At 39.3% G+C, this 21,630-nt stretch overlaps 1 protein-coding gene across 1 annotated transcript; it reads right to left on the bottom strand.

The window, feature by feature from the left end:
- Positions 1-134: 134 nt before the first annotated feature.
- dbh (dopamine beta-hydroxylase (dopamine beta-monooxygenase)) lies at positions 135-18,480 on the bottom strand. The gene is made up of 12 exons (XM_005938793.3): positions 17,718-18,480; positions 14,605-14,751; positions 12,571-12,828; positions 12,019-12,195; positions 8,853-8,955; positions 7,882-8,048; positions 7,587-7,730; positions 5,776-5,814; positions 5,318-5,377; positions 4,968-5,095; positions 4,541-4,700; positions 135-2,217 (listed from the first exon to the last, which is right to left on the bottom strand). Exons 1-12 carry the CDS (start codon positions 18,084-18,086, stop codon positions 2,125-2,127), a joined length of 1,845 nt encoding a protein of 614 aa, XP_005938855.1. The 5' UTR covers positions 18,087-18,480; the 3' UTR covers positions 135-2,124.
- Between the last annotated feature and the right edge of the window lie 3,150 nt (positions 18,481-21,630).

Below are 21,630 nucleotides of genomic sequence, written 5' to 3'. Positions count from 1 at the left end.
TTGATAAGTGTGTGTGTGTGTGTGTGTGTGTGTGTGTGTGTGTGTGTGTGGTGTGTGTGTGTGTGTGTGTGGTGTGTGTGTGTGTGTGTGTGTTTCAGTCAACCAGCCGCAAAACAGATATTTGGATGTTTTTATCCAAAGTAAATATCAATAAATATACTTTTCAGTTTGTGGGAAGGTCCTTTGAAAAAGCTAATCAGGTTCAAGAGAAAACTATCCTTTATTAGAAGTACTTTGATATTAATGGCGGTGTTAATTTGACCTTTTACTTGGTTATACTAATACTCTGTAATGGGGAGTAAAATTATTCTCATAACAATACAGACACTTACAATGAATACAGTAACTGTTTGTGCTGATAATGATGACAAAATCCAGAGGCTTTTTTTTTTGTTTGTTCTCGAAATCTGAAGCAGTCATCCTGCGAGAAAGGAAGGCAAAAAAAGAAACACCCAAAGGCACGACGTACCAGGGAAACAAGACACTAATGAAGTAGAATAACAGAAGACAGCAGTTTTCAGAAAACAGTTTTGGGAAAAGATCTCCTTTGTCTTCTGATCCGTCCCCTCATGGTCATGGCATTATGTGTTAATGTACCGCCTTTTGTTCTTTAACAGAAGTTTGCTAAATAAGGCGAGCAGTTAATTTATGCATAGGTAAACCTCTCATTTTATCTTTGCTAAAATTCCTTAATATTTAAATTTGAAACTAATAGTAACGCAAGACATGACTTTATAGATGTCATGCTGGGAAAAATTAAGTTGTTGATGAATACCTTGGCTTATATTGATTTTTTTTTTTTAAAGACTAAATGCTCTTAATGTACAGAGAATCTTATCTTTAATGTAGGTGCTGTTTTTTTAGTTATAATTATTCTTAGTGTTTACACAAGCATCTAAATCTGGTTTGACACTCATAAGACAATGTTTTGTTTACTCTAACTTACACGAATACACTTAGAGTCCAGCACACACACTGTGAACAGCTCAGAAAAAGGTGTCTAAATAATGGAAGGCATTTGTATGTGTGTTTCCTGCTTCTCCCGCCGATGTTTGTTGAAACCAGTTCAGCACGAAATGTTTACTAATGTGGAATGATTCATCGATTCTGCTCACAAGGCCATTAATCATTGCAATGGTTGTTCTCAGGAGCAGTCTAGGTTAATAACGAGATTTATGTGGGAAATTTGAAACATGCTGATAAAACACTGCAGCTCTTTTATCACATTGTAGGTAGAGTTTCTGTTTCTTTTGTTTGTTTGTTTTTTAGCTTCTTCTTCCTGTAATATGATTAAACACTGAAAACCTCTCGATGGAAAACTGGCTTGTTGTTAAAATTGATCTTGTTATTGGATGTTTGGATGTACATTTGGACTGTGTGTTTATTATTAATGCTTAGAGAGGAAAAACTTGACCAGTTTAAAATGAATAAAAAATGAGAGGTGGAAAGATGTGGCGGCCAGTCAAATTATAAAGCAAATGTTAACCCTCATTCATTTCTTCTGTCCAAAGCGATTTGTGTATTAATAAATCTCTTTTTAACATTCAACACTTTGTGACATTCATTATTCATCCATCCATTTACTTTAACTAAGGAAAGGATAAAAATGTGTTTATTTTAAATTATTTTTATTTAATTTCTTGCCTTTGAATAACACTCAAGTCACTTATTATGTTGTGTTTAGTACAGATTGTAATTATTCACCAAATGACATCATGTTTCCAGCCCAAATGTTTTGAGTTGGTCAACAGGATCACAGGGAACAAACATGCAGATATGTTATGTCTCGGCACAAACGTAACATGTCTGTTGATAACAGCTACAAAAAAACTGCCAGCATTATTTTAATTTAGTTTGATACCTGCCATTCCCAATTTGTAGAGTTTTAAATGGTTTCAATGGGGGGGAAAAATGTGATTGTTACTAACAGAATATATATGTGCTAACGATAACACAGACTGCAGGAATTTATATAAGTATATAGTTACAGCAAGTAGATAACAAACACATAAAAACCAAGGCAAACTGAATAAAATTGTGGGAACTTGTTTGGGTTTCCACTCTTGAGGTCTCCCTTTTCCTCGGGCTGAAACATCCTGCTGCTCACATTGAAGGTGTAAGGCATCAGTTGGTGCGAAGCGTGCCTCGCTTACAGGTGTACTGAGGTTTTTCAAGGACTGAGGTCACCGCTGGTATGGGCTGTTTGTCCCAGTCACCCTGGAAACACACGTGATATGTTCTTAAAATCAAATGTATTATTTAGTTCTCGGTGCTTTAAAATAATAGCCAGACGGTTTAGACAGAATTTATTGAAGTATTAACATTGCCGCCACTGTCACACATTCCTCAAATTCACAAAATTATGAAACGCACATGAAGCTTTAAGACTGAAAATGCTAAATACTGTTAAGCTAAACCAGGGGTAGGCAACTCCAGGCCTCGAGGGCCAGTGTCCTGGAGGTTTTAGATGTGTCCATGATCCATCACAGCTGATTTAAATGGAGAAATTACCTCCTCAACATGTCTTGAAGCTCTCCAGAGGCCTGGTAATGAACTAATCATTTGATTCAGGTGTGTTGACCCAGGGTGAGATCTAAAACCTGCAGGACGCCGGCCCTCGAGGCCTAGAGTTCTACACCTGTGATTTACAGGAAACACTGTGACTATGTACTACTACTTTTCAGAAAAAGAAGCTGGTGTGACTCTGATACATTTAAATACGTTCAGTGGCCTTTAAATACATCTTGCTATTATCGGGTCACAAGAGAAGGCCATGGTCAGCAGAAATACTCAGATAGGCTGTTGCATTTAAATGATGCCCAGTTGGTACAAAAGGGCCCAAAGTGTGCCAAGAAAACATCCCCCACACCATTAGACTACTACCAGCCTGAACCACTGATACAAGGCAGAATGGATCCATGTTTTCATGTTTATATCAGCAGAAATTGAGACCTGTCAGGCCAAGCAACATGTTTCCAATCTTCTTTTGTCCACTTATGGTGAGCCTGAATGAACTGCAGCCTCAATTTTGTGCTTTACAGTAGCTCGCCTGTTTCAAGATTCAGTGTGCCGTGTGTTCAGAGATGCTCTTTTGCATGTCTTTTTTGTAAGTGTTTAACAAGTGGTCATCTCAGCCATACAATTTTCTGTAAACCTTAGTGATGGTTGTGTTGGAAAATACCAGTAGGTTGGCAGTTCCTGAAATACTCAGACCAGCAACAAGTATGCCAAGTTTAAAGAGTAATTTGTGTTCTGTATGCAATGCCTTGCACAGTGCTTAAAGCAGGTAGAGCCTGCTGTTGAGCTTTGGTTTTTCTTTGTTGAGCTTCACATGTTTGATTCATGTTTTGTTAAAAACAAAACTTGGATATTTTGCATGAGCTCATCCCTAAATTGGCTCCACTGCTCATTATCTCTTGCAAAGTTTTCAAGTGCCAAACAACATCTCCTGTATGTACTCTGCCATACAGAGTGCTGGCAGCTCAAATACTAAAACCGTGAGCCTGACTATAAGTGCAATTGTCGAATTACTGGGTTAATTTCACTCATTACGGATTCCCCGAAAAAAAAACTATATATATATATATTTGCAGTTTTGGCACCATTACTGAAATATGCCAGATAAAAAGGTGTCAAACTAGTTAAAGAAGAGATGTACAGATATACCTTATTTCTAGAGAGACAGAATTGATAATACTTCCGTATTTTAAATCATAAGATTAGATAGAAAAATGCTGCTGGTGCCATTTTTCCAAAGTTGCTAACCACAATATATTCGCTGACGGGGCTACTGACTACTGCTATGAGAATACACAATATAATTTGAGAACATCAGATGTAGAGCGTCTGTGTTATCGACACATTTTTTTTTTCTGGATCACAGGCAAGTGACTTTCATTACTAGAGCACAAGCTTTTCATTTTGATGTGAAAGTTTTGCGGATGCTACTGACAAAATGTGGGGATTTTTCAGGTAAAAAAAATCAATCAACAGCTTTGGCCTTAATGGATTAACTAAACAAATCCTCACAGCAGACAGATTCTCTGTACATTTAGCTGATTCAGAACTGTAGCTGTGTACCTTGTGGGTTTCTTTCATAAGCAGTCCTGATTTTAATCTGGATTTTTATGTGACGTATTTGGCCTGAATTTTAAATTATGTGCTGTTTCCAAACCTAGATCACCTAAAATCCGTTTATCCTTTACTTGTCTTAGTCATGCTCTGTTCGTGTATCCACCGAAACGCTGCAGTATGGTATATGTAACTGCTTTTCACTAACTGCACAAGTTAAGTTAAACTTAAAGACTAAAGCAAAATTTCTGACAGAAAACCTTGATCGAGGCTTCTTCGCAGTTTGTAATTGATTTATTCTCTCTGATCCAAACAGCTTGTGTGCATCTGAGTTGATTTTACAAGTTAACAAGCTGTCTGTTCAGCTGCTCTGACTCACTGTCCCACTGATGTCTTCTTTTGAACTGGCCTAATTGGTGGCTTGGCAGTCTATTGTAGCGGGTGTATGTGTGTGTGACTGGGGACTTACAGGAAAGAGGCGTGCAGTCGACTGATTGCAGTGCATCGAGATGGGGGCTGTGTTATAAAGCGAGTCCAGCACTTCTCCGGTGAATTCATCCCACTCTAGTTGAGAAAACTGCTCCGTCACACTAACCTCACCACACACACACTGGTCATTTCCGTGGAACCTGCAGGGAAGGAGGGTAGGATGGAGAGGGGGAAGAGAGATTTGAAGGAAAGTCAATAAAAGAAGGAGGCAGAGTGAGATTGAGAAAGGATTAGGAATCTGAGTTATCAGGACACAGTTTTACTTTTGGACAATGTAATCACCACGCGTCCCCAGGAGGAGATGAGCTGAGAACAAAAATGGCTTAGTCACATGTGAGAGGAAGAGGGAAAGGAGAAAGAGTAGCTAATCGTTTTAGGGAGCGGGAAATGTTGTGTGCCTGCACTACCTGTTAATGAAGTTAAAATATTTCTGCAGGTATCCTTGGTCAACGTGGCTCTTGCAGAGCTCCAGCTGGGTACGGGGGTAGTAGTGAATGTAGTTGACACACATTTCCTCCATGATGCCAAAACCACCCTGAGGAGACAAAGATATTTCAGACAGTGAAAATATAGTACACAGAGCAGATACAGGGTTGCCAAGACAGCGAGAACAAAAGAAATATGTTGAGTTTTGAAGGAGAAAGATGGAAGGAGATTAAAGAAGCTGCTCGTGGTTATCCTTCTGTTATTCACAATGATCAGGGTGAAATCCAGCAACAAGAAAAGAGTTTTTATATATTCAGAGTGCGCTGCTCACCACTGTAGGCTTGCTCCTATCTTCTGTGTTATAAGTACACTTTGTTATAAGTACGTCACCCTGTGGGATTAAGCACAGATATGAAGACATTCCACCACATTTTATATTTAGCAAACAACACTGATGATACTTTAAGATTACTGCCAGAAAATCCTTCATGTAAGAGATACAGTGTCCAGTCAGAGGTCTGCTGCTGCTATTCCCAAGAGATGGGCCAAGCTGCCTCTTCCTGTTGCACTTCTGTTTAAACGCTTTCTACAGTAGTAAGCTACTCTAATTAAAAACTTCATAGGCGAAGGGGAAATCATATCTACAGGGCTCTAGCATTAAAAAAAACAATTTTGGAAGACAGTAATCGGAATCTGTTCGTAGAACAAGCACTGTCGTGAAGTAAACAAAAACATGTTATTGCCTTTTGTAATTTCTGTTGAAAATACAGCCATTTGTTGGATACTTACAGGCAAAATGTTCACCATTTTCCTAAGAACTCGGATTGTCTGTATGAAAACAAAGACAAAAAGAAAGACAAAAATAGAGTTTTTCAAAATTAATAATAAGTCCTGCAAGAAGCTTCTGGGTTTAAGAAGCTTCTGGGCTGTAAGTGATGATGTGATGGTGAATGGATGTTTGTCTCTATGTGTTAGCCCAACAATAGATTGGTGCTATAAGCTAAAAAGCAGCCTGCTGTTCAACCTATGACAGGCGTAGGATAGTCCCCTGGATGGATGCATGCATGCATGGATGTATGTATTGATAAACGAGTTCACATTTACCACTGCAAAATGCAGTACTCTGCATAGCATCTTAATTTTAGATATAACTGGATACTCTGTGTACAGCACAAATGCAGTAAGAAAAACCAGTGGCTGCTTTCCTTGGAGGCACCTTTCACAGTTATTAGCTTTCTCTGTTAAAAGGTCTATTAGCTTGGCTGAGACTGGTTTGATGCGGTTCTTATTGCTCAATAAGGCTGCAGGTGAAACTTAATCGGACATCAGCAGCAGCTGGACGTTTTATTTGAGAGTCTGTGTCCAGCTGTGTGTGTGTATTTGCCTCAGGATAGTGTGCATAAATAAAACACAGCAGATGTCGACAACTGATTAGATGTTTAGTTGATAGGTCTTTGCATATAAGGCATTATATAAGGCATCCATCTATTACCTGAACTGCACCATCACTCATTCATCAATGCTTTTCTCTAATATAAAGCCTGAAATGGAGACAAACTGTGTCTCTTTGCTGCTGCAAAGCTCCTGTAAAGGGAACTATTCAAAACCAGGATGCTGCTGAAGCTGAAGACTACATCACTATCTAGTGACGTCAATACTGATGTCAGTGCTTATACAAGGTTGCTGATGGTCTTTAGATGTATAAAAATGTTAAGTGTTCTAAGTGTGAGCTTCTCTTTTGCTCCTGTTTTTTGGACAGAAGTGACTTCTGACCTTCATCACTAGATACGCTTTTTTGTTTTTTAAGAATAAGAATCTTTTTCAGTTACATATTGACTCTATTTTGAAATAGTTTTTCTAAAGCACATGTCAAAACTTGTTGAGCCTTTGCTCCCCAAAAATGAAAAGCTACCCGATGCCTACAGCCAATTTAGAATCGCCAGTTAACCCAACCTTCATATTTTGGACTGTGGGTGGAGCAGGCACAGGGATGATGTGCAGTACTTTCATACTGAAAGATTTCAGCTGATCAGTAAGTTGGAACTGAGACTTGCTGAGAGACAGGAGTGCTAATTTGTACACCACTGTGCCATCCAATGTGTCCCAAGTGCTTTTTAATATTAAACCCAACATGTTATTAACCAGCCAGTGAAAATATACTGTAAAAGTATGTGATTTATTCCTATTTTAACAGAACATTATTAAATTACTCAGCATTAACCACAGGAAATTAGTAAGTAAATGATGAAGAAGTACTCTGATTGACTCACAAGCACTTTGTGTACATCATTAACAACATGCATGATCACGTATTTATTTGCATTTTTAGCTGTTTTTCGCCTCTCTAGCTTGTCTGTGTATCTTATGGCCTGTGTATAGTGTACACGGGTCACTTTACCGCAGTCCAATCAGACTTTACGGCAGTAAAACAGCTTCTTTTTTTTTTTTAAATGTTGGAGAAAGTAGTAAAAGGGTAGAAAAAGACTCTGGTTTAATTTACCAAATATTTGTTGTGAATAAGCTTTGAAACACACATCTCTTTGAGATCTAAAATAAAGGCCACCTTAACCCAGTCTAATTTTAGCCCTGCTATCTCCCACCTGGTAGTGCGTACTGAAATGCTGGTCTTCCTGTACCACCTCCAGCTCTTTGCCTCCCCTCACCAAAACCGTTCTCACCCCACGCCCCGCCAAGTGGGTGTGCAGCTGGGAAGCAAATACATAGATTCCACCTGAAGGCAAAGCCTGGGTAGACAGAGAAAGAGTCAAGCTCCAACTAAAACTTTTTTTTTTACCATAGAGACAAAGAGAAAAAACTTGGGAAAAGAAAGACATGTCAGCCAAAATATCCCCCCCAGCATTTTAACTATAAATAATGAAGTAAATCTGTACATACTGTTTGGGTACACTTGGAGGTGCAGTATCCACTGAGGTAAAAGGTGTGTTGTTTAGGTGGGATAGCCATTACAGGAGTGTAAACGAGGCCCAGCTCCATGATCCCTGCATCGTAGCGCCTCAGGCTCGGGGTGTAATACAGTCGTATCCCTGATGAGTCACGCCGGCCTGCGTGAAGAATATTAAAATATTAGAACACATTTAGCATATCTTAAGTTAACTACTTACTTTTAGATCATTTTAAAACATTTGATAGCCAGAATAGTCTTGTATTATACCAGACTAAGAATACACATAAGGAATTTATTTCAGGTGCTGTTTGTGTGCTACAGCAACAGATCTTGGAAGGAGATTAACAGAAACATAAAAAGAGGATTATAAAGTAAGGTCTAGTTAATATGTAATTATATACTGTAATATGTAGTATGTATGTTTGGCCCAGGTAAATATGACTCCTCCTATTTTCTGTCAACTGTTTAGACAACACAGTATAACAACCTCTAAAACGCTTGCTATGTGCAATTTGTTAGCATAAGATATTAAAAGGTGATCTTGGTGATATTTCTGAAATTAATTTAATAATTAAAGAGGAACCCTCTTGGTCCAGGGGTCCAGCTGGGGACCTTTGTTGAATGTCATCCTCCACCCCTCGCTTCCTTGTTTCCTGCTATTGAAGACCTGTGGTTTCTAAATTATTTTAAATCGCAGAAATACTGTATTATAAGAGCCAGGGCTGAAAAAGTAAGAAATACTTGGAAGATATCTGTGTATTTCAAGGTTTGATTGGGATAAGGAAGACAAAGTGGGACTGCACTGACAGAGTTCAAGACAACCCTGTGGATCTTGGAGAGAGATACTGCACAGAGAGTCCTGCTGCTGCTGCTGCTGTGTGTGTGTGTGTCAAAGAAAGTGAAAAACATTCTTAGAGGCATGCGCCTGAAGTTTGTATGTTCACATATATACTGTATGTACCGGATATAAGGAGAGGGTTGTGGTAATGGACCTCCAGACGGAGGAATCTTGAGGAACCTGGTCCACCCATAGCCAAGCCTGCATCAGGGGGATAGTAGAAAGCCTGCAAATACACATAAATGCACACAAATACACACATATGTATGATTTGTTTTTTTTAAGATCATATCACAGGTTTTTTTTTCACATATCATACAACACGGCAAAAACATTTTCAGGTTTCCTTTAATAATTTTTTTATATGCTAGCAATATATTGTTCCATCTATCCATAAGCATCATTCTTCTGTTCTCTGAACATGTGATCGCGTCGTCAAAGCAAGCTCTCCTTGTCCTGCTCAATAGAATTCTTGCTGAAGCCCGTAAAGAAACAGGGATACCTATGCACAACCAAGTACATAGTTTAAATCTGTAAATTAATTTACTTAGCACAGGTTATTACTGACAACTGAGAATTTTTTTTGTCATGTCATGTATAATTATGACTTAAATCATGTGTATCTATATTTTTCTTATAGAAAAAGAAATATTTTTTTACAAAAAAGAAAAAAAAATACTACAAACAAAAAAGGCTGTATTCTTCGGGATCATATCAGAGCCACTGCCTTCATCGATTACATAGAGAAATCCACGTTAAGCTTTAATCTTGCTCTCATGTCATAACATTAAATCCTCTGAAACATGTCCCTTGCACACAAACGCACCTTTTTCTTCGGTGCTATTCTCCCTTTTTGCATTCTGATAGCATCATTCATTATTGATTTTCTTCACTTCAGAACTTCCTTCACTCTATTTTTCTCTTTTTCTCTTGTTTTGCATGGCCACGTTTCCCTTCTGATGCGGTGCCGAGGAGAATGAAACAACACTATTAAGAGGTGATGAAAGAGGCCTGAATATTTCCCACCTAATCTTGTCTCCACAGCTCACAGCTCACAGAAGGCATCCTGCTTGTTTTTGTTTAGCTGGCAGATAATCCAATCGGAGAGGGGCCAGGCTGCCTGTGATACAGTGGGGAGTAGTGCAGACAAATATGTTGACAGCCTCACCATTCCTTGTCTGCTTTGCTTCTTGTGGCCAGCAGTAGGCTACCAAAGTATGGTAGATTAATAGCTGATAGATGACCGACTGACTATGTAGCTGACTACTTCATAACAAGCGTCACCTCCCCTGTTTATGAGAGGTCCTTTCAAAAATGTAAATCTCCCAAAGAAAACGACACAAATCGTGGAACCTGGTTAAAAATAAAAACAAACTGGCGATATGATGATGTTTTATCACTGCTATGCAATCTTTTAGTGACTTTCAGAGGTAATAAGGTCATGACTCCAAAACTCTGCAACCAGATGCCACAAAGAAAACTTCTAAATGTTATAATTATTATTAGATTTCACTACATAATAATTAAAGATGAATGAAAAGCTTAATGGCATTAAAGATGCTGATTTACGTTCATTTGTAACTCTGTATTTTTATACTTGGTGTTTGTGGGATTCATAGTTTAGTCCTTATTTATCATATACTGGACCTTACATCATCCCCTCTAGTTCGTCTGCTGTCTGAAACCAGACAGTTTAGCTCTCCTTGGGTTGGGGGCCCCATCTCTTAAAGCTCCCTTTTTTTCTGATCGGCTGCACCTTGCAAACACCTGGTGCTTTTCTATTTTCTCGTACTTCTTCCTGCTGATGGGGCTGTGCACCAGGACTGCCACAAGTACAATCACCAAGTACAATGTACAATGTCTGGTTGATTGGCCAGAAGCTGCTTGTCTGTCTGGAAATCAGAGTCCCACAGGACCTTAGCCCTGTTGTTCTCAGCCACCTTTGGTGGTGCCTCCCATTGATGTTCCTGTACACAATGCCAGCCACTTACTCGTGCCTCCGTGTAAGCATCTTACATCCTGCTACTATGTGGTGAATAGACTCTGGGACATCTATGTGCAGTGTGTGGCAGACTCCTGTCTCTATGGATGTGGTCCTTAGGGCCTGTTCTTGTGCTGGTATAATCAGAGCTCTGTACTGTCCTTTAGGCAGACATTTTGTAGCCACTAGCAGGATTTTTTTTAATGTCAGTCACTTCAGTCAGTGGTACATCTTATGCAGGGACTTAGTCCTCCACTATAGTTCGTCTTCCTGTTCCTCATCACTGTGTGTCTTCAGCTGCCGACGGCACTTGGTGAACAGTGTGACCTTGGCAATGGGGGACAGCAGAGCTCTGAGCAGAACTCCTTTTTAACTTTGGTTTGTTCGCTACCAAACCTCAAACTTTTTAGGTGCTAAATGTTCCACACTGACTTCTTTGCTCTGACAACAGCTGTCTTCTACAGCTGGCAATGAATTTGTTGAAGGTAAAAACTGTGGACAGGGAAGTGAAAGCAATGAGAAAAAAAAAAGGCAAGCAAGTTTTCGTAGAGGGGAGGCAAGCCTCAGAATAAGGTAGCAGTTTTGTGATTGAAAAGAAAAACAAATCACTAACAACAAGAATCTAAGTACTGTTTGGGTTGCATCTGTATTTTTCTGCTTCTTAAAAGCCATCCCAACCCATGTTCTCTAGTAGCAAACACTTGGAGAATTCAGCCTCACAATGATAGGAAGAGCCAGCGTTAAAGGGTAGAAAAGTGGCACTGCTATAAACGGCTCGCTGCAGCAAGCCAAGTTATTCCTGTTTCAACTTTTCTGACACCTTCTCCTTACCTCCTCACTGCAGTTTTAATTTGTGTCTCCTATGACGATATTTGTGCTTCCATGTAAGCATGAATATTTCTGTGTGAGTGTGCATCCCACATGCAGACTGTCTCCAAGCTCTTAATAGATATGTGCTGCGTGTGGGCTCATCTATACAAGATTTTATGCTGGCAATTCTAGGCTTGGATATCACTTGCGTAGGAGTTTTTGTTTATCTCCTATTATAGGTACAAGCATTGGACCAAAAACTTTCCCAACTCTGTGTTTCAATTAAGCACTTGCTATATGTATTGAAAAAAAAAAAACGTTTTTAAAAATAATGTTTATGTGGGTGTCAGTCGTTTTTAAATTATTTTCCCTTTGTGGCTTATCTGTTTTGCAAATTGAAGACATTTGGGTTAGGAATTTAAGCTTATTTGTATTTCATACTGAGGCAAGGTAATGTCATTCAGACAGGAGTAGGAAGGTCAGTATTTCCCATCATACCTCAGCCCCCATAGCCCATGCAGCTAGCACGTGTCGGCAAAAGTTGAGCTTTTTCGGCTTCATTTTGTCATCACAGGAGCCGCTGTACCCTGGAACTGCAGGGACATCCGGAGAACACTCAAACACTTCTATGTGATGCACGATGGCCTCGTTCCCTGGAGTTATCGCCGACTCGTACTGAAAGAAAAAAAAAAACCGTATATGTATTTTTATTGCTGCAAGACATGTCAATACTGCTGTGGCAGGAAGTCACAGGCTGAAATGTATCTGTTTCTTTCTGCTGTCATGTAACATTAAAGGCATTACATTCCCATATGTGCCGAGGATTTCTTAGTAATCTATGTCACTAAAAATGCCTGTGAAAAGGGTTATTTTTTGTGTTGACACTTCTGCTTTGTGGCCATGCTGGGTATTTTGTTTGATCTAGCTTGTAGACATGGAGAATAACCGCTGCCTGTGCACAATCATCTGAAACACCCCCTCAGCTATGTGTAAAAAGACTCTTCGCTGAATATTTCTGTTTTTAGAAGCTTTTTTTCCTTTCTTTTTTACCATAACAATGTGGTTCTTGGCCAAATTTTCCGGCAGGTTGTGGATGTAGCACCAGTAGGTGGTCTCTTGATTTGGGATGATGACATTTGGTGCCACTACATCTAACATTTGTACGTCTGGAGGCAGGGTAGGTGGCGGCGTGTCGGGACGCAACATCAGGACTCTCTGTACACCGGTGCGGATCTCAGACAGGTTCAGCTTATCCAGTGAGGCAAGTGGTTTATCCAAGAAGCCGTAGATGATGTGCACAGTCCCCTCCTGACAAATTAGAGCAATCACAAAAGAAAGAGTGTTTAATGGCCACAATAGGAGAATATGAACCTCCATGATGTGCATTTCTACTTAAGCGTCCCTTCATTTTTATTAGGCTTTAATGCCTTCTGAGGCAAGCACAGCAAACTTTTCATTATGTTGTCATAGTGATGAGCCTTGCTTTGGTGCATCTGACTTAAAAATCTAATGTGGTGCCATGGAAACTATAATCATTATAATGTTCAGAGTGTTTCATATTCACACCTTAAATTAATCAGGTTCACAGCAATGAAAATACTGCAAAAGTGCAGGCACGTGCAGACGCATGCACATAGGCCCTGTCTCATTAACATGCACAGTGCAAAGACAATGTGTTACATTGATGCGCTAACTCAAATACTTTCTGTCTGACACTCATGATTTTTCCTCCTTCTTCATCACCTTCTTGTTATTTTGGCTTGAGGCCAAAACCAGCAAGTAAAATCATGCTGTAGTTCAGTCAGACGTGATCTGTGTAGCACCTTGTCATACAGATTATTGCCATACAAAGTGATTTAGAGGTGAAAAATCAAAAAGACAGCAAAAAGATAAACACTACAGTACTGGGGTTACAGTAAATAATTTTTCAACTTAGTCAATAAAGGCAATTAAACAAACAAAAACAAAATGTGTGCTCTCGGAATAAAAGCCAGCACAACGCCCTTAATTTGAAGAATATTTAAAGCACTTCCTGGATTTCAATTGTTTTTGTTTAGAGTGCTCCTTAGAAGGGACACATATAAATTAAAAAATATATAGAAGAGTTTAGAGGCACTGTCTTTTAAACAATATTTAAAATGCATTTATTCTTACAGCGTAGCCGTCTTCAAGTAAGTTTCGACAGGGAGTTAAACAGATTTCATTGAATCAATTATTCTTTTCTGGCATTGTTCCACAGACAAGGAATTTTCTCCTCCAATCCTCCAATGTGGTCAAGATGGTATCTAGCCATCACAGGAGGTAATTAGCATACCTCTAGCCTACATATGACAAACAAGGTTTTACAGTAAATAAAGTGATGAGCGGCAAATTAGCATCAGCATGCATCTTTGTCTGAATTTAAATGACACATTACACGTCTGCTGAATTGCCAACATCTCCTTTCAATGTGAAAAGGCGCTAGTCAAAAGAGACTAAACCAACGGGAAGGTTTTTAGATTTACAAATTACAGACTATTAAATATCCTGGCTTACATGAGGACTTCACTGCCTTTTTAAAACCTTGTTTGTCATTTAAAATGCTTTTATAGTATGTGCAATCAGTTTTGTGTTGCTTAAGAATTTGAGGGCTTGCTGAAAACCACTGGGAGGTTTTTTTCAGTTTGAACAACACCCATAACTATGCGGTTCTTCAGTAATAGGTAACTTACCTGCTAATTTCCTAACTGAGTTTATCTGATGACTTCTGGCGTGCACTCCTTTTCCTCCGTTCACCTTTACTTGGGGGAGCAGTTCAGATTTAGCAGTTTGTAAGATAAATTGTTGCTTTGGGGAGTTTTATGCATTTATTTATTCACTGCATTCTAGTGGGATAGCCGTGACGATAGCCAGCCTCTCTTTCTGAAAACTGTAATTAACAGTGTGAGCAATATTTTAATAATCTTTGGTTTTAAAAAGGAAAGCAAAAGGAAAAAAAACTGCACCATCAAATTCATAAATAAACCACCTAAAGAAAGAGGTTTCTCCTGAGTACCAGAGCTTTAAAGAGCAGTGACATACACTAAGAATATAAACTCTTCACACCTCTATGACGTAGTCTCTGGGATCACAGGTACTGAATGGTCTTTTGAAGAGCAGGTAATATCCTTCAGCTTTCTGTTTGGCTTCAATCAGGTCGTAATCTTGTTGGCTGTCTAGTGATACATGACCCTTGCTGTCACTCCAAGCATCCTGCAGGAGAAGACAGAATAAGTCTGGTTAGGTTTTGAATAACGCGCAACAAATAGCAAAGCAAAACATTTGAGAACACAGCGATAAGTTAGAGTCAACACTGAGCAACCTATTCTTAACTGAGGGTTAGTCTAGGCTACATTCTTTCAGGGAATTTCATTATTCTGCCATTAATGAACAAATTTCGGGAGAATTACGAGTCTGTGCAAAGCATGTAGCTGCTTGTTTCTTAAGTGGTGAAAAAGTTTTGGAGTTGTTTGGCAAGTAATTATAATCCAGTTAGAGAAATCATTGAAAGTGTGCCAGTTTGTGTTTTAGAGCCATCCAAGCCTGGTGTACACGATATTCTACTTCTCTGCCAGGGGGCTTTGCAGCAGCTCAGCTCGCTCTATCCACTTCTGTTATGTTTCTCACATTCATACCTGGCCAGAATAGCACCTAAGATCTCTTTCTTTATTTCCGTCTCCCTCTCTGTCGCTCTTATATAACTGTTCTGCACACACTTCATAGACTTTAAAGCCAGCAATTCTGAAAACATACAGTATGTACAAATCAGGGGGAAAATGTTCACATTAAACAATATGTGCTATGTATGCATGTATGGAATTCACAAGCTGTGAGCTCTACAGATGGCTGAGACACAGAGTTATACAACTATTTTAAACAGTGTTGAAGCCACAGTTTATGTGTTATCTAATCTTTTTATTTATTTGTTGTTGTTGTTTTTAAAGGAATCTCCGCTGTGTGTGAATGAGTGGAGGAATCTTTTGTCCCTGCCCTCTGAAAAAGCACAGATCAGTGTATAAGTTATGATAGAGGTCTTTCAGTCCTGGGTCACACAATAAACATGTTTGGTAAATGCAGTGGGTAAAATTAATGTTGATTGTGAGGTTTTTTTTCCCTAGTGTCATATAAAGAAATTAAGACTTGAGACTTTTGCTAGCTTTTTTTTAGCTGCTGAATGCTCCAGTGTGTGCACAAGGTAGGCAACACTTTCTAACATCCTCTTTTCCCCCTGAGCAGGTAGGTGGGATTTTAGAGCTTTCATCCAAGTGCAGGTGAGAATGATCCTACACAAGGAATGAGAGTAAACAAAAAAAAGATAACATTTCAGAACAGACAACCAAAGAATGACAGGCTTGATACAGATGAAGAGCTATTGAGACTAAACTGATAATTCTCTGTAGTTTTATCATTTCCAAGGACTCTTTACACATCGTCATCTGGTACAGACCATTATCAATTTTTTTTATTGTTTATATTTGCTTTACGTAATACTCTTGAAAAAAAATTCCAAACTACCGGTACTTGCATTTGTTTTATGTTATTTAATGTTACTATATCTAATATAGCAGCTGTAAATGGCTTTGCATTAACAACTGTTCATAACTGTCATACTGTTGGACCCACAAGTTTTGAGTTCTGTGGACTTTGAAATCTTATTTATTATGTTTTTTAGCTTTTTAAATGTCTTATTGTTTTCTTTCTTTTAGCTTTAAGTTCTATTGTGTGTTTATTTCATCTTCCATACACACTGCTGTGAAGATCATAGCAGAGATTTTTTTTTTCCATCAATCTATTGAAAGTCCGGAGTTTCTGAGTTCCTGATTGTACAGAAATGGTTCAAGCTTGAGTAGCCAGTCACTGAAAAGTGTGTGAATATATGTGCGTGTGTGCGTGCGTGCGTGTACGCGCGTGTGTGAGTATGTGCCTGAGAGGGAGCAAGAAAGAGAGGGAGGGAGAGAGGGAGCAAGAAAGAGAGGGAGGGAGGGAGACAGTGGAACAGCAGTGACCTTTCTTCTGTGGGTAATTTTGGCCTCCTGAGGGAAGAACGATGGAACTGGAGAAGAAAGAAAGTCCGACAGGAGGCAATCGATTGAACAAGAAAAGACTTACAATGATGCGAGTGTTACATGTAGATTGTAGATGCTTTTAAAAGGTGGGAATGCTAGACACCGACATTTATGGAAATATTTCAGAATTAAATGAAGGCATATCTTTGAAATTAAGTATAAATTATACAAATTGTTTAAATTTTACACTACTCCTTATTAATTCATAAACATTCTTATTACATGTATCCCCATTTTAAACTGGACAATTCCATGTCAAGATCCAAAAGCATGCAGCTTGTTGATATACATGTAAACTAAATGTATTGTACTTAATTTTTTTTCCCATCTTATTGAAGGAAACAAGAAAATTGTCTGTAATAGATATGGATTATTGGAACGTATTAGCACCACATGTGTTGCCGGTAGCTGAAAAATAAGTGATATTCCATATTTTGATAACTACACCACTTAGACTCTGTTCTTATGTTACTATTATAAAATATTAAAGAAAAATATCTAAAGGAGAAGGAATGAGAATCTAAACACATTCTGGTGCTTTCGTTAATATTTCCACATAAACTCTTTAGGAATACTAAAAGAGGGGGGAAAGTGTAAATCCAAACATTTTTATAGCTATGTATATTATTTTTAAGGACAGCGTATTAGAGAAAAAGTTGGATTTTGTTTAAAGGCTCAAGTCTAGCAAAAAGAAAATGAGGTAATATACATACACATCTTAATCAGCACAGGATTCAACTTTGATATGCTAATATCTGCTAATAATTCCCAGATGAATTTCAGCTATTAGTGCTGTTTGAGTGATTTCCAATTAGTGCAGACCGCCTGCATCCTTTGTGACTATGTGATCATGAAGCACACCATCCGCCGGCTCCTTCTGGAAAAACACCAATCTCACACTCCAAGGACCACAGGCAGATGATTTCTGAGAAAGAGGAAAATCTCACCTCTTTAAGGACTTCTGTGTAATCCCTGAGCATTTATGAATATGGCAAGCTAACTTGCAATAAAAATTGGCAAAGGGGGCACGATAGACTCTTTTACCTACTAAAATTAAAGTCCTTTTTACAGAGTCTTATGAAGATAAAATACACACATCTAGGGTTTACTTACTCCAAAGTAGCTCTGGGTTCCAGAGTCCCACAACACCAACAGGTCAGCATTGGTCAGCTCTCCCCGATCGGACATCCCCAGGACCACCCCGTGTCTGAGCTCTGCAACCCTCAGCTCCATATAAATCTCCTGGTTGGTGTAGCTGACATTCCAAGCCAGCTGGAGCTCCCCACGTGGATCAAGGGGCACCCGGAAAGGCATGGGGAGAGGTGGGAGAGGGCGAGAGGGGTTCGGTTTAAGGCTGGACACTTCAACAGCATTGTTGGGCGCCTGGTAAGAAGCCACCAAGATGACCATTAGAGCAGCCAGAGCAGTAAAATACATGATGGTTATGTCCTGAAGGCGAAGGTTTTTGCTGAAGATCCGCATCCCCAACGACAGATCGTAATGAGCTTCAGTAAAACAGCGAACAGAGTCTCTCAGGTTTTCTTTCCACCTCTATTTATTTTCTTTCTCTTTAACCAAAGTTGAACTGGAGTTCAATCCAAAATGTTTTGTGGAAACTTTTTCTCCAGAGCTGTAAAATTCTCCAAACTCAAGCACTCACTGTGTTTCTCTTCTTTGCATTCTGGCCACGGCAGAATCCCTTTCAGTGGTCATTCGAGGATTGTTGTTTTTTTTTTCTTCACATATTTCCTATCCTCTCAGGCTCTCGTTTTCTGAAAAGTTTGACTTTCTTTTAAAAACCACCAGTTTCCCAGTGTTTAGGTTTCTCTGTCTCCAAACCTTTTTGGGTATTGTCTCTGAGCAACTGCCCGGTCTCTGTCTGTCTCATCCACCTCTCTGGTTTTTAAGAGACTCCTCCCTTGTGATTTGTCTGTTTTTATCCAGCCTAATGGTATTACATTTGTTGAGGAAAATTGGATTGTATTCTTTAGGCCCTGGGGTCAACCATGATTCTGCACATCTGCCAGACCCTAATTGATCCAAATTCAACCATGGACATTATCAGCGACAATCAGCTTAAGCTAACCAAACTTTATTGCTGACTCCATCTTTGTCGCTTTGTCTTTTTGCTCGGTAAACATGTATCATATTAAAATTTTGTTTTATAACTAGCTTTTTTGGGTATTTAAAAAAGCAGATTTAGGGGGCAGCAAACGGAGGAGTAAACAGGGCATTAACTTATTAGGCCCATTCCTTAAGCCACTGCCTGAGGCTGCAGAAGACCTAATCAAGCTGTCAATTATGGGGTTCAAAAGCAGAAAGGACATGGTTTTAAAGGTTAGAAAAGTCCCTGCGGAAACCTGTTTGTGTGTCGTGTATGTGTTTGCATGTGGCAAAATAGAGGACGAATTGGAAGAATGAAAGACTGCTATCACAGTATTTCTACCTTCTGCATATATTTGAGTATTTTTGCATCAGATAAGGAAATAATGGGTTGATATTTGAGAAGGATTGTCAGGCTAGCTGGAAGTTACTGCTGGCAAGATTTACAGGAAAATGCCGGGCACGTATTCCCCTTATACATGACCTTTTACATTTCAACGAGCCACTGGTGAGCTATACGGGTGTAATCCAGAACCCAGTGGCTGTACTTTCAGGTTTCGGGTACAGGTGCACCCTTCTGACTGTACACACCCCCAAAAAGACCAAAAAATATTAAAATACTGACTTTTAGTCTGGTTTCCGGCTATTCGGATGGATGGGCATTTTACAGGAAATGCAATTTCTGTTCCACATTGGTTCAGCGCACGTCTATCTTTTCTATAGACGTAATTAAATCACTTTCCCTAAATATCAGGGGCTAGTTGTCTTCAATCAATATGCAGATTTTGTGTATTCAATATTGCACATGATGTCTGACTACGTTTTTTTCCCAGAAGAGACTCATTATGAGAAAGGTTTAGATCAGAGCAGACAACGGACAGCAGATGAGAAAGGCTGGTTAATGTAATAAACTCTGTTACTCCCTGAGGCAAAAAAGATCTGTGTGTCCTTTTAGTGTCTCTGGCCTTCATTTGAGGCTCAGTAATCCTCTCTCTCTTTCTCTTTACATCTCTCTCTTTCTGTAAAATAATTGTCTCTTTTTTATCTTTCACACCACCACTTTTCAGCCTCCTGTTTCTGCTCCATTACACTGCTCTGTATTCACTACTGATCACTCTGTTCCCATCACTTCTTGGCTTCTCATATCTCATACATGCGCACTTATCTTTCTGCTGCCACTACTGATGTGTCAGCAAACAAAAACAAGATGAGACGCCGTAAAGTCAGCTGGGATCTGGAAGGAAAGGGCGAGGGGAGTGGGGAACAGATTTAGAATAAATTAGGCTTCTTTGTCTGATTATGTTTGCTTTGAAAAAAAAAAGAGGTTTTTAGTCTATGTCATGTCTAGATCAATGCGCATATTGCCTCCAACACCTCTGCACCATGCAATGATTTTGAGTCATGATAAAGAGAAGCACTAACTCGTAGAAAACAATTATACTGGGGATGAAAAACCAGATTATGAATATCGTATTATTGCATTCTGTTAAGCTAAGGAATGGTTTACATTGCATTTAAAGTCTGTGTGCACTGCATTTCATGTAAAAATGTTTATACTATGTTTTTACTAATGTCTGTACCTTCTTAAAAATATCAATCTACCAAAACTAAATGATGAAGACATTTTGGCTCTGGATTTATCTTTTTCAGAAGCCCTGCAGCATCTCCCAAACAATAAAGCTCCAACTTTGCTGCTGGTTCAGGGCACATCTGCTTGCTGACACCTTGAAAGTAGAGGGTGAGTGTGTGTGCATGTGTTTTTATGTCTCTCTGTGTGTCATTAGTGGGTGGATGAGAGTGAGTGAATGAGCAAAGGGTCTGTATGAGTGTATGTGTGCATGGCTGGGTCTGGGGCTTGCTGAGCCTTCATCCCTGTGGGACATGGTCACCACTCCCTGCTGGACGCTTCTGCCCCTCCCTGAGATGCAGGTCCTTTTTGGTTCTCAACTCGTACCAGGGTGGCTGGCCTCTAGTAAGATTGACTGCCCATTTGCTATTGTTCTCTGGGACTCTCACCCTTTGGCCGTGGACACCCCATCTGGGGCCTCCCTCTTTCTCCTGCTTGGATGGATGTTGCAGGTGTTGCCAAGATGTGTCACCTTGGGTCTTTGGTACTCTTGGGGGCTGTGGATGGTGTGGTTGTCCTGGTTCCATATGCCTCTGGTTTGGTCTAGCCATTTTAGCTCGCCTCTCTTTAAGGACATCGTCACTTTAAGCCAACTCTCCCCTCATTGGCTGCCCTTTGTCGATAAAAGGTTTGATCAGCATTGAGAGCATACTGAAGCCTTTTGGCCTCGCAGGGACTAATTGTACAGAAGATGACTTTATTATACAAAACTTTGTCCATTACTAACACAGGCATTTACCAATGTAAGACTATATAATAGAAAACTCACAAAAGGCTTTAAATGTGTTTCCCTCCACCAGCTTTTCTCATGGGTTAAGCACACAAAAGCCTGTGTGGAAGCACAATGAATGAAAGATTATAGAAAAATGAGTTTTGTACCTCACTACAGTGGAAAAGTTAATTAAAGCAGAAATGCAATGGAAAACAGCCCTGCATCTCACAATAGACTTTTTCTTTTGAGTGACATCTGTTTGTACTGCATTCACTACATTCACTTTGCTACCTGTCCTTTTAATGTCTGCCTTTCTGTTGTTTTACATCTATTTTTCTTGTTTGTTATGTATTCCTGTTGTCTTATTATTTATGTTTCCTGCACAGTTGGTGTGGAGCACCCACAATTTCACTGTACATGTACAGTGACAATCAAGGACTATTCTATTCTATTCTACTCTATTCTACTCTAGTCTTTATGAATATATGAGAATATTTTCAGTTTTCTACATCAGTGCAACTTTTAAGATTTGACATGTAGTCTTTTAATCATGTCATTGTCTTGCATCATCGTCTTCTGTTGCT

This window comes from Haplochromis burtoni, unplaced genomic scaffold, assembly GCF_018398535.1.
Source record: "Haplochromis burtoni strain Fernald_Lab_line unplaced genomic scaffold, NCSU_Asbu1 Contig_118, whole genome shotgun sequence".
Classification (NCBI taxonomy): Eukaryota; Metazoa; Chordata; class Actinopteri; order Cichliformes; family Cichlidae; genus Haplochromis; species Haplochromis burtoni.
Note: the sequence above shows the minus strand (reverse complement) of the source record. Positions and strands in the feature narration are given on the sequence as shown.

Bases quoted from the DNA above. Each gene is read 5' to 3' on its own strand.
- dbh (XM_005938793.3), bottom strand. From the start codon at position 18,086: ATGCGGATCTTCAGCAAAAACCTTCGCCTTCAGGACATAACCATCATG. The intron at 8,956-12,018 runs GTATGATGGGAA...GTGTATTTGCAG, and splicing joins CATGGGCTATGGGGGCTGAG to GCTTTCTACTATCCCCCTGA. The intron at 5,815-7,586 runs GTGGGAGATAGC...GTTTTCATACAG, and splicing joins ATTTCAGTACGCACTACCAG to ACAATCCGAGTTCTTAGGAA.